This window comes from Carcharodon carcharias, chromosome 3 (assembly GCF_017639515.1).
Source record: "Carcharodon carcharias isolate sCarCar2 chromosome 3, sCarCar2.pri, whole genome shotgun sequence".
NCBI lineage: Eukaryota > Metazoa > Chordata > Chondrichthyes > Lamniformes > Lamnidae > Carcharodon > Carcharodon carcharias.
In genome coordinates this window covers 177,373,397-177,386,781 of record NC_054469.1, presented here as the reverse complement: position 1 = coordinate 177,386,781, position 13,385 = coordinate 177,373,397, and the positions used below count along the sequence as shown (strand labels likewise).

Sequence of the window (13,385 nt, the reverse complement as noted above, 5' to 3'; positions counted from 1 at the left end):
TCTCTGTCTCAATCTCTGGTGATAGACTGTCCACCAATATCCATTACAAACCCACCGACTCCCACAGCTATCTCGACTACAGCTCCTCACACCCCGCTTCCTGTAAGGACTCCATCCCATTCTCTCAGTTCCTTCGCCTCCGTTGCATCTGTTCCGATGATGCCACCTTCAAAAACAGTTCCTCTGACATGTCCTCCTTCTTCCTTAACCGAGGTTTTCCACCCACGGTCGTTGACAGGGCCCTCAACCGTGTCCGGCCCATCTCCCACGCATCTGCCCTCACGCCTTCTCCTCCCTCCCAGAAACATGATAGGGTCCCCCTTGTCCTCACTTATCACCCCACCAGCCTCCGCATTCAAAGGATCATCCTCCGCCATTTCCGCCAACTCCAGCATGATGCCACCACCAAACACATCTTCCCTTCACCCCCCCCATCGGCATTCCGTAGGGATTGCTCCCTCCGGGACACCCTTGTCCACTCCTCCATCAACCCCTACTCCTCAACCCCCTCCTATGGCACCACCCCATGTCCACGCAAAAGATGCAACACCTGCCCCTTCACTTCCTCTCTCCTCACCATCCAAGGACCCAAACACTCCTTTCAAGTGAAGCAGCATTTCACTTGCATTTCCCCCAACTTAGTCTACTGCATTTGTTGCTCTCAATGTGGTCTCCTCTACATTGGAGAGACCAAACGTAAACTGGGCAACCGCTTTGCAGAACACCTGCGGTCTGTCCGCAAGAATGACTCAAACCTCCCTGTCGCTTGCCATTTTAACACGCCACCCTGCTCTCTTGCCCACATGTCTGTCCTTGGCTTGCTGCATTGTTCCAGTGAAGCAAACTGGAGGAACAACACCTCATCTTCCGACTAGGCACTTTACAGCCTTCCGGACTGAATATTGAATTCAACAACTTTAGGTCGTGAGCTCCCTCCCCCATCCCCACCCCCTTTCTGTTTCCCCCTTCCTTTTTTTCCCCAATAAATTATATAGATTTTCCTTTTCCCACCTATTTCCATTATTTTTTTAAAAAAAAAATTTTTAAATCTTTTATGCTCTCTCCACCCTCACTAGAGCTGTACCTTGAGTGCCCTACCATCCATTCTTAATTAGCACATTCATTTAGATAATATCACCAACTTTAACTTTAACACCTATGTGTTCTTTTGTTCTATTGTTGTTGACATCTTTTGATGATCTGCTTCTATCACTGCTTGTTTGTCCCTACAACCACACCCCCACTCCACTTCTCTCTCTCTCTCTCTCTCCGCCCCCCACACACACACCTTAAACCAGCTTATATTTCAACTCTTTCTTGGACTCGAACTCAAGTTCTGTCGAAGGGTCATGAGGGCTCGAAACATCAACTCTTTTCTTCTCCGCCGATGCTGACAGACTTGCTGAGTTTTTCCAGGTAATTCTGTTTTTGTTTTTGCCAGGAAGTTTAAGTTGCTTATTGATGCAATTGATCTTGATATTTGAAACAGAAATTGAAAAGCTAGTAGGATATTTTTCGTGGAAGCTGATTGAACATCAAATAAAATACTCAACCATCAAAAAAGAGACTCTTGGTTGGTGTTAGCATTGCAGCATTTTGAGGTTTATGTTGCAAGCAATTCTTCAGAAACAATTGTTTATACAGACAACAATCCTTTAACATTTTTGGAAAAATGTTGAGACCAGAGTGCCAAATTGTTCAGATGGAGTTTATTAATACAACCATTTGATTTACAGGTTGTACTTGTGGCTGGATGAGAAAATTTAATTGCAGATACGTTGTCAAGAGCTTATAGTTCAAAGGAAATTGGACATTTAAAATATGGACAATGAACAGAAATGACCACAAAGGCCTTGTGTATATTGTCATGTTAATGCATGTACCTGGTAGTGTAACAGTTTTGTGTATATAGGTAAGTATAGTAAATAATGTGAAATAGGTTGAGAAAATGAAACCATCTTTTAGAATTATGATGGTTCATTTTTCCGTAAGGATACAGGTGTAAAGGAAGTGTCATTTTTTCCCTAATATTACTGTGTGATGCTGTCATTGCAGGCTTGTGGGGCTGTGTGTGTGTATGTAATTTAATTAAACTGAAGACAGTCAGACTGCAAGGTTTGAATCATCAAAGGGAATAGGTGGAAGAGCAGGCATTTCGAAATGGAACAAAAACAGAAAATGCTGGAAAACCTCAGTAGGTCTAACAGCATCTGTGGAGAGAAAAACAGAGTTAACCTTTTGAGTTCATATGACTTCTTCAGAACTAAAGAGGTGATGCAATTTATACTGTTTTTGGGGGTGGAGCAGGTGAAGCTGGATAGAAGGCCAGCGATAGGTGGGGGCAAAGGAGAGATTGCTAAAGATATCATGAACAAAAGGACAAAGGGGTGTTAATGGTAGTGGTACTGGCTAAAGGAGCTGCTGATGGTAGCATTGAGGTCAGAAAGCAGAATGTGAAGCAGAATAACAGGACAATGGTAAGCACTCTGGAAAGGACAACATGAACAAGTGACAGATGGCTCTCAAGGGGTGGGGGGGGGAAAACGATTGAAAATAGGATAAAAGTTGGGGATAAAACAATGAATAAAAACGAAAATAAATAATAATAAAAATAGGTGGGTAAAAAAAATGAAGATGAATATTGAAAAAAGGGGTGAGGAAAGAATAGAGTGTTCATGGTCTGAAGTTGTTGAACTCAATGTTAAGTCCAGAAAGCTGTAAAAAGTGCCTAATCGGAAGATGAAATGCTGTTCCCCCAGTTCGCGTTGGGCTTCGTTGGAACATTGTAGCAGGCCAAGGACGGACATGTGGGCATGAGAGCAGGGTAGGGTATTGAAATGTTAAGTGATAGGAAGGTCTGGGTCAAAGGTGTTCTGCAAAGTGGTCACCCAGTCTGCATTTGGCCTCTTTAATGGAGAGGAGGCCACATTGGGAGCAGCAAATGCAATAGACCAAATTGAAGGAGGTGCAATTGAAGCACTGCTTCACCTGAAATGAGTGTTTGGGCCTTTGGACGGTGAGGAGGGAGGAGGTGAAGGGGCATGGGAAGGTGCCGTGGGAGAGGGATGAGGTGTTGGAGGAATGGACCAGGGTGTCCTGGAGGAAATGGTCCCTATGGAGTGCCAACGGGGTGTGAATGGAAGAAGTGTTTGGTGGCATCATGCTGGAGTTGGCAGAAATGGTGGAGGATGATCCTTTGATTGCGGAGGCTGGTGGGGTGAATAGTGAGGACAAGGGGGACCCTATCATGGTTCTGAGAGGGAGAGAAAGGCGTGAAGGCAAAGGCGAGGGAGATGGGTCGGACACAGGTGAGGGCCCTGAAAACCACAGTGAGTGGGAAACCTCGGTTAAGGAAGACATGTCAAAAGCGCAGTTTTGGAAAGTGGCATCATCGGAATAGATGCAACGGAGGTGAAGGAACTGAGAGAATGGGATAGAGTTATTACAGGATGCAGGGTGCGAGGAGTTGTAGTCGAGGTAGCTGTAGGAGTCAGTGGGTTTGTAATGAATATTGATGGACAGCCTATCACAAGAAATTGAGACAGAGAGGTCAGGGAAGGGAAGTGTCAGAGATGGACTATGTGAAGGTGATGGAAGGATGGTAATTGGAAGTAATTGCCTGAAAAGGGTGTTTATTTGGGACTCTAGTTAAATAGAAATCTTTTGGGAAGCGTAAGGCTAAACTTAATTGTGTAACTCTAATCTTGTGTATTTAAGTTTTCTTTTCTTTTATTAATAAATGTTTGAATTTAATATTTAAAATCTTTAAAAGTGGTAGTGGAATCTACTTCTGATTTCAGTGCATATACCTTCTCATAGTACAAACATAAATTGCAAATCGTTGTGATAGCTTGGCCAAGTTTCCCTTTAGGATTTGGTCAGCCTAGCAATTACCACAAAATACCTTTTAAAAAAATCTACATTATTTCTCACTAGGACGTTTGACATTATTAGAAAACGCTCCAGAATTTAGAGTGAACTGTTTATCATAGCTTTTCAGCTGCATTGGAAACAAGCACACAAGCCAGGGTGGTGGGGGGGAGATAATAAGGGGGTTAAGGCTTAAAACCTAAATTGGGACAGAAGAAGCAGGTCTGAAATCTGACATCTTAATGTCGTTTCTGCATTTTCCCAATGACTGCTGGCAGTCTTGGAACTTGGATGCAGCAGGAGGTAATTAGGGCCATTTGAGAGCCATTTATGGGGATTTGTAAATTTTACTTACAGTGCACAGTAATCATAGGGACTTCAAGAGCCTCGCTTGGTAAAAGGTGGTATCAAGCAAGCAGGAGCTCAGTGATGGCTGTCTCTAGTTGCAGAGGAGGTAGAACACTTGCCACGTGGTATGTTGGAGGGATCTTTGAGCAGGTTATTGGGCTTCTGAAGATGAAATTCAGGTGCCTGGATCGATCCGGTGAAGCCCTTCGCTATGTCCTAGTGAACGTCTTGAGTACCGTGGTGATCTGCTGTGCACAACCTGGTGCTGTAGATGGGCAAAGTGTTATACAATGAGGATCTGGTGGATTACGATGAAGAGGATGTGGAGGAAGCTCCTGACCATGTGATGTATGATGAAGGACTCTGGGGACCACAGGCAAGGAGCAATGAGATACGTATAAGGGAGGCTTGGAAGGTATATAGACGATATATATGACCTTTACAACCTATTGGCTCCATAGCCTCTGGAAGCTCCACCCAGATGTTCCCTTACCTCTCACATTAGCTGCATCAAGTGCCTTGTTGTTGATGACTCCAGAGGCAGGTCATCAGCTTGTTGTTCAGTATCAGCATGACCTCCAACAGTCCTTCAACTGTCAGTGGCCTCAGCCGTCACAACTTCCGTCAGCTCCTCAGGTGAGTAATTTGATATACACACCAGGTATTGTCCCTCAAATCTAAGCATGAACAGATACCCACCAATGTGACTCTGCAGCTGTTGACCTATTCTGTGATCTCTGTCCAAGCTTGCTTGATCAGGCTGCTGCTTCCCTCCTGTCCTTGGGGAAGAGGACCTTCCATCTTACCCAACGAGCCTGGAGGAGAGCCGGCAGGAAGACTTTGCTGGACCATGGGGCTAACCAGGGTCTTCCTTCTGCCATTTTGGCTACAGGTCTCCTTAAACTTTTCAGCAGTTCCCATGAAATGCAGGGCTGGCAGTTCTATAAATATGGTGCCAGGACTTGCCAGAGTCATGTGACACTGCATTTCCCTCAGTGTTTGGTTGGGCTCTTCCTGTTAATTGGACGAAAGATTACATATGGCTGGCTGATCCCCAAGTGAAAGCAGCTCCTGCCTCCGGCTCCAACATTAAGGATTCATATTCTTTATCATCAATCTGTAAACTAATTACTTCCGAGTTGTTACTGTCGCTACAGATTGCGTGGCAGAAATGGAAGATTTGATGCTGAAAGATACAAATCTAGTTATTCTATATTAAAACATGGATGATGTGAAAGAAGTTTATATGCAAATCAAAACTGAGGAAGACAAGTTATTCAAACTAAGAACGGGAATTTAAAATCACATGGTGAAAGATGTGAGTGGGTAAATGTTGGGATCTTAAAACAGGCTTGTTCAGGTAGTGTATGCAGCACTGGTGGAAGTTAACAGGATTGTCCTTACATGGGATCATCTGTGAATGGTGTAATACCCCATCAGTTAAAACTGAAGTAGAAAAATTGTCATATTCATCATAACCAGCATGGAGGAGAAGACTTGTCTGTTTTACTCATACTGCTATTCCCATCCCACAGGAGAGCTACAGTCTCCCTGGCTGCCTCAGAGTAAACCAAACTTAAATATTTGCATAAGTAAAAAAGCTGATTACTTACCACAATCTCAATCGTGAGATCTCCGACATCTGACTGTAACCCAACCCCAACATCACTCCTGTCTCATTCTCCAAGTCCTTGATCTCCTTTCCGCCACCCAGCCACAACCTTCATGTCCTCTCGAACATTGAACCTTTCCCTCTGGCGCCATTGTCTTCTCTGAGACACTGATCATTCCCCCGGTTCCCGCTATTTTCCTGACTCCTGATCGCAGCCTCCATGGCCCACTGAATACACCCAGTCCCCAGCAATATGCTTACCCTGTATAGCCTCACACTGCAGCACCTGCCTGTCTTCATTATGCCAGGGTTTGAGACCCAAAATCAGATACTGTTCAGACCTCACCATTTGCGTGTGGGGTACTAATGGCTTGGCGAGGGGCACCCAAACATTGGTGCTCCTGAATTAAACACCCAATTAATTACCAATAGTAATTATCCTAATTTCTTTGTACAATGAATCATGATTTCTTTGTACAATGAATTTACTTCTAATACACAGACTGTGATGTGTGTGTGTCTGTCTGCCCATACGTGTGTACTGCTGTTATATCATTTCACCGTGGTTGTCTCTGCTCAGTCCACTGATTGATCGGTCTGGTTTCAGATGGAGATGTGCCAATACATAATGAAGAGGAGGTAATAGAGAACGGTCAGATCCAAACGTCAGAGCCGGAGGAAGTGGAGCCTGAGACAGTGTCAGGTGAAGCCGTAGCAGACAATGCAGCCCCATGTACAGAGTCAACAGACAAGCCAGGTGGGATTTGTCACATAACAGAATAAGACCACACACAGATTGACTATCAGTTGCAAGAAGCTTGAGAGTACTAATAGATTTAGTACACTATATTCTCGACATTGCAAACTATAGTAGCCTTATAAATGGAGGAAGATATCACAAAGGATGCCCTGTCTAATCTGAACTCAGTCAGAAATATTGCCACAATTTAAATAAATTTTATTTTCATTGTTGTTGCAGACTCACACATTGCTGTCTCAGCAGAACAATGTTTAATTGTGTTGTTTTGCTTGGTGCAGAGAACCAGCAGGGATTTGACAATTTCTCAGACACATGCTCAGTTTGAAATATTTTCATTTTCATATCAGCAGGAGCAAAATGGTTGTGCTGAAAGCCAAAAGTGGAGTCAAAGAATTTGTCAATCGTTATATGAAGCTTTTTTAGTTCTAATCAACTCATAATTCAATGTTGCTCTAACTCAGGCTTGCCCAACGTTTTTGCGTGGGTGGGCCACATTTCAATTTTTTTCTCACTCAAGGGACCCTTTGGACCAATGAGCAAATTTTAGCAAGTTAAGGTTTGCCACAACATTAAACATGATTTTTAAAAAAAATCAATGTCAAAGCAATAAATTGATAATTAGTTACAAAAACAAAAATACCTGGAAAAACCCAGCAGATCTGGGAGCATCTGCGGAGAGGGACACAGTTGACGTTTCGAGTCCTTATGACCCTTCATCAGAACTAAGACATATAGAAATGAGATGAAATATAAGCTGGTAGAAGGGGGTGAGACAGGAGAGCTCAATAGGGGGCCAGTAATAGGTGGAGGCCAAGAAGAGACTGCCAAAGATGTCATAGACAAAAAGGACAAAGAGGTGTTGACGGTGGTGATATTATCTAAAGGATGTGCTAATGGGGACATTAAGGGAAGCAAGCAGGACAAGCTAGTGGCAGATGGCCCTAGTGCAGGTGGGGTGGGGGTGGAAGGGATCAAAATGGGCTAAAAGGTGGAGATGAAACAATAGATCGAAATAAATTTAAAAATAAGAGGGAAAAGAAAAAAATAGAGTTGTAATAATTAGTTGTTTGGTGGTACAGAACTTGTGTATTGCTGAAAAGATGAAACACGTCTTTATCTTGCACTCAAAACACTCATAAGGATACTAATATAAGGGGAAAACAATTTACGTGAAGAGTGCTTATTGGTTGGCAAGTGACATTGTCATGGAGAATGCACCAGTGATGGTGACTGACAGTTAATGCCAATCATTGTTTGAAATTTTAAACCAGGCAGCTTGACCCTGATTGTTCAAGGTATTGCCCTAAGGAATGAGTCAGCGAATGGCTTTCACTTATTTCGTTTAGCTGAAACAGGCACAATGTATGTATATGTTCTTTCTATCTGCAAAGAACAGGGCACTGTGTATTAATGTATGTAGCTTCCAATACATGCCAATGCGCCTCATTGCGAGCCTGACTGACGATCTTAAGTTGGTTGTCAGTGTAATTCTTAGCAGAGGATTATTTAGCAAATGTTGTCCAATCGTGGAATCACATATAATGTTGTGATTTATGTTTCGAGTTTTGCAAGGATGGGCTGGTTGGGTACAATCTGTACCCTGTCCATTGCGAACAGCGGCAGGGACGTGCTGTTTGATACGATGCAACATTCTTTGGGACATATGGCCTACAGACCTAGCATCACACTGGCACTGAAATTCATATACCACATTACTCATTTGTGTGATAGGCAGAACGTCTTTTTGGCTTGATGGCAGTATCCTGTTAGTGGCGAATACCACTGATGTTGTTACTGCATAGTAGCAGCGTGAAACAGCTAGCTTTACCTGTTGCTCAAATTTTTGAGATACCTTGCCCTTCAAGGGTAATCTGAGGTAGACAGGGCACTTTTCAGGGCCGAAAGTGATGGCCATTAAAAAACGTCAAGCAGCAGAGTTAATCAATAAAACCATTTTTGCCTTTTCGCTCAAGCAACAGAGCTAGAAAGACACAGACTCAGCCCAGGTCCTGGTAACCAGGGAAGGGGTTGGGTTCTGGGGCTGAGCTAAGGAGTTGGATTTAACTGTACTGATGTTGAATTTGTCTCTGGTGATGTACATTCGGTGCTGGCCTCCATGGAATTCATACGAAAGTGGGGTTGAAAGCAGGTTGCCTTTCAACCTGGGTTTTCTTCCTCTCCTGGCCTGCATTGTGGATAGTTTTTTGGGGACGGAGAAGGACAGGGTTTGTGTGGTTCTCACCCAGACTCTGTCACTCTCTCACTCACCCAGACTCAATCACTCTCTCTCACCCAGGCTCATTCCCGCTCTCACTCACCTAGACTCACTCACTCCCTCCCTCCCCACCCGGGCTTGGGAGGTTTGGACATCTTACTGCTAAGGAGGTATTCGTGATGCTGTGAAGAGAAGCACTTCCTCACATTGCCTTTTCTGGGACTCCAGCTGCCTGGGAGCAGGGAGGTCAAGGGGTGGGGCTGGGTGGGCAAGCCTTGTTGCTGTGACTGTTGATCCACATGGCCTCCTTGACATGCTTTGCTATCTTGGACCCCTTTAGGGGTCCTTTAGGAGCCAGTGTCTGCGCGGGGAGGGCTGGGTGATGGGAGAATCAGAGTTCCTCTCCTCTGTTTGTTGCTGATAGTGGGCCTATCAGCAGCAAACAGAGGAGAAAAATGGCCTGTGATTGGAGGAGCAGCTCCTTGCAGAATCTTTCATTGACCTTACCTGTAGTTTGAACACTGGGTCCACAGTCTGGATGCAGAGGCTTGGTGGACCAGATTTGGCCTGCGGGCTGGGGGTTAGGCAAGCCTGCTGTAACTGAACAGCTAATGAGATCAGCTTATGTGACAGCTGTTATGATCCCTGGCCAAATTCCTAAGTGGTTGGTGAAATCCTGTGGGACCAATAACATTTTGTTTAAAGTAGACAAAGTTTGAGATTCAAGACAGTTGCTTAGCAAAGAAAGCAACAAGATTCCACGGCTTTTGAACAAACAAAAATAAACTTTACTACACAAGGCCAGAAAGATAAACAATTTACAATGTTTATCGTACACGCTAACATTTAGGTTAAGTTTGAGATATATGTGAATTAATTGTGGTTGGACATTCTACACAACCAACGACAGATGTGACCAAAGCAGATTTCATGGATTTCTCAACAACCCACCCATATGTTAGTCACACTGAGAGTCAACCAACCTCACCGAAACTCTGTCTGTCTCACAAGAGTTTCCAATCTTCACCATCAAAAGTTGCGCCTTGGAATTCTCTCCAGAGGTCCCCACAACTCAGATGACTTCAATTACGGCTCACATCACAAGGTTTCAATCTCGCCTTCTGAAATTCCGTTCCCCTGGATTCCCAAATACACTTAAGCATCAACTTAGAAGCACAATTTCAGCTCTTTGGCTGTACCAAGCAGAACATGACTGTGCCAAAGGGGTACTTTTGCCCCTACTTCCCTCAGCACAGAGTCACCAACCCTTGGCTGCCTTCTCAAACCTTCAGGGCTTCTCGAGCCCCCTGGCTACCAGAGACTCTCCTGAGCCCACTTCACTTAAAGTCTGTTTCCCACAGCCCTTTCTCTAATTGGGGCCTATTTCTCCATTCCTGTCTTAACTTAACTGGGACCTGTTTCTGTCCCCTATATTTGTCATTTACCTGCGACTTTCTTTTGGGATCTCTCCCTGTCCCTCTCTGAGACACTTGGGGCCTCTACCTTTCCTTGTACCTCTCTCTGGGACACTTGCTAGATCACCTGGTCACCTGACCTGGGTTTTCATGCCTCCTTTTTCCTCCAGGCACAGATATGCAGGACCTTTCCTAGGCCCCAAGTATGTGAAGATGCCAAACTGTGCATGTGCAGGATGTCCGGGTTCATCAGGACTTGGAGTTCCCGACCTCCAAAGTAAGTTTAGCGGGGTTTCTTTACAAGAAGTACTTGTCATAAACTTCTAACAAATAGCTTATTACATATGGTACAGATAAACCTTTCTCTTTTTTTCTACAATTATACATTTTGTGTTGCAAAGAAAATATCATTTTTTCTAACATTACTGTGGAGTACTGAAGCAGGCTTGTGGGGGTTGTATGTATAGGTTTGTGTGTGTTTGTGTGACTAATTTAATTAAACTGAAGACAGTCAGACTGCAAGGTTTAAATCAAAGATGTCAAAGCAGGCATTTTGAAATGGAAATAGATGAACTAATATTTGCATTTATAGATAAGTTGAGAGGTTGTTTGAATTTCAAAGAAGAACTAGAAGATGACAAGGAAAATGTTTGCATCTTGCAGGAGTTCATAGGTAAACAAGTAGTGGGGATATCATATTTTTATCTACCCAGAAACAAAGACAAGATGGAAACATGAGAGACCTTATATTTGGAAGAGTTTGAGTTTCAAAGAAAACAATGGGTTTAGAGATAAAAGACAAAAATATATTTAAGGGAATATTGAAAGCTGTATGAGCTGAGTGGCCATGTGAGAATTTGAAAGATGTGCTGTGCAAAGACAGACCTGTGAAAGGTAGCCTCTAGCCACCCCAGAGAAGTGTTTGTTTGTTCCAGAAAGCAAGGTTTTGCTAAAAGTCTTGGATTTGCAATGTCAAATGAAATGGAGAGAGAAGCTGTGAAATTACTCCCTTATAGTAACAGTCGTTGCCTTGTGGTAATATTACTGGATGTTTTATAGTTGAATCTGTTTGGACTGTTGTCTAGAAAAGGGTGTTTATTTTAGGAGTTTGGTTAAGTGGAAATATTTTAGGAAATGTTGTAAGACTAAATTTAACTCTGTAACTGTAATCTTGTGTGTTTAAGTTTTATTTTCTTTTGTTAATAAATGTTTTTATTTAAGATTTAAAATCTCCAAAAGTGGTAGTGGAATATTTACTTCTGACTTCAGTGCACTTATCTTCTATAAAATACAAATTGCAAATCGTGATGCTTGGCCAAGTTTCCCTTTGGGCTTTGGTCAACCTGGCAGTTATCACCTGCCAGATCATAACAGTATTATAAAGCTACAGTGGTTTAACCAAAATAAAACCCAGTTTATGTGGGAAGTAGGATTAGCAGAATTTAAAAATCATAGAATTATCATCACTCAGTGCTCATGTTTTTTTTTCCTTTCACTCCCGGTCTTCAACTTAGCAAAGAATGTTTCATTTTAGTCCACGGCCCAATTGTCATCCTTGTCGTTAGCTGTCGGCGTAATTCCATCTTTAAGCTCATTTTCTGAACTCAAATGTGGTAAATTCTCATTCGGACAATAGGTTAAAGTGGCTTCTTTTTACACTAATAATTTGTTTTTCCTCTGATCAAAATCTCTCTTTGCCGATTCAAGGGTGTTATTGAAATGCTTTTTACGTTCACACAAGTATTCCTGCTTGGTTTGATCTATGAACATTAAGATCTTCTGGTTTCTCCTGATCCCATTCCAAATGACTCTCATTTAGTTCTCTTCAAGCAATGTCATCAATTTCCTCACTCTGGACTTTTATTTCTCTTCTAATACTTCAACTCTTCCACACAATTCACGAACCACATCATTCCACTCCTCTGCAGGTTTTAAATGGTCTTCTGTGAACTGTTCACTTGCCTAGAGTCTTGCTACTATGCCCTATGTGTCAACCTTGGCAAGGACATGTAATTCAGTATTTGCGGTCATTGACCCTTCCAGATCATTTTGCGGTTTCAACCCTTTCCATTGACAATTCTTAATTTTCAATTCTGCGGACACTTCTGTTGCTTCTGTACTGTCGATCACTGAGGTTGATGCATCAGTACTGTTACTTGGATCACAATTAGGCAAGGGGATTTTATTCACAGGAACAACTTCCAGGTTATGGAAAAACTGCACTCCCTGCCATATAATTGCCCAATATAAAGCCTGTAGTTTTAATAGGTAATTTTGGAACAATCCCAACTACACAAGGTCCCTTCATCAGAGCACAATTTAAATTAGGATTGGGTAATGCAATGGGTAAGACACACACTTCCCCTCAATAACCTGTATTATCTGATTGGTAAGGGGATCAAAGGTTATTGGGAGAAGGTGGGAGAATGGGGTTGAGAAACTTATCAGCCATGATTGAATGGCAGAGCAGACTCGATGGGCCGAATGGCCTAATTTCTGCTCCTATGTCTTATGGTCTTATGTTTATGGTATTAATACATTCTGAATTCAGCAAACTTTCTGAAGAAAGATCCAAATCCTTAGCTAACAATTGTCCTGAGTTGAACCAGCATCTCCCAGGATAACAATTTTTCTGGGCTCTTTCATGTTCTTTCTGTCTGCAAAGAACAGGGCACTGTGTATTAATATATGTAGCTTTCAGTCCACACAAATGTGCCACACAGAGAGTCTGACTGACAATCTTAACTTGGTTGCCAGCGTAATTTTTATCACACTGAGGATTATTTAGCAAATGTCCAACAGTGGAATCACATCTAACTTTGGGCACTGTGTTTTGAGTTTTGCAAGCATGGGCTGGTTGGGTACGGTCTATACCTTGCCCATTGTGAACAGAACGAATATGCTTTTTGATACAAACAAAAAAACTGCGGATGCTGGAAATCCAAAACAAAAACAGAATTACTTGGAAAAACTCAGCAGGTCTGGCAGCATCAGCGGAGAAGAAAAGATTTGACGTTTTGAGTCCTCATGACCCTTCAACAGAACTAGGTGAATCCAAGGAAAGGGTGAAATATAAGCTGGTTTAAGGTGGAGGGGGTGGGGGGGTGGTTGTTGGGTGGGGGGAGAGAAGTGGAGGGGGTGGTGTGGTTGTAGGGGCAAACAAGC

At 43.0% G+C, this 13,385-nt stretch overlaps 1 protein-coding gene across 1 annotated transcript in view; it reads left to right on the top strand.

The window, feature by feature from the left end:
- LOC121276056 (phosphatase and actin regulator 1-like) overlaps positions 1-13,385 on the top strand; it is a 683,909-nt gene that overhangs the window by 397,274 nt on the left and 273,250 nt on the right. Inside the window, exon 4 of the mRNA XM_041184001.1 lies at positions 6,438-6,587. Within this exon, the coding sequence (XP_041039935.1) occupies positions 6,438-6,587 (150 nt within the window). The remainder of the gene's footprint in view (positions 1-6,437; positions 6,588-13,385) is intronic.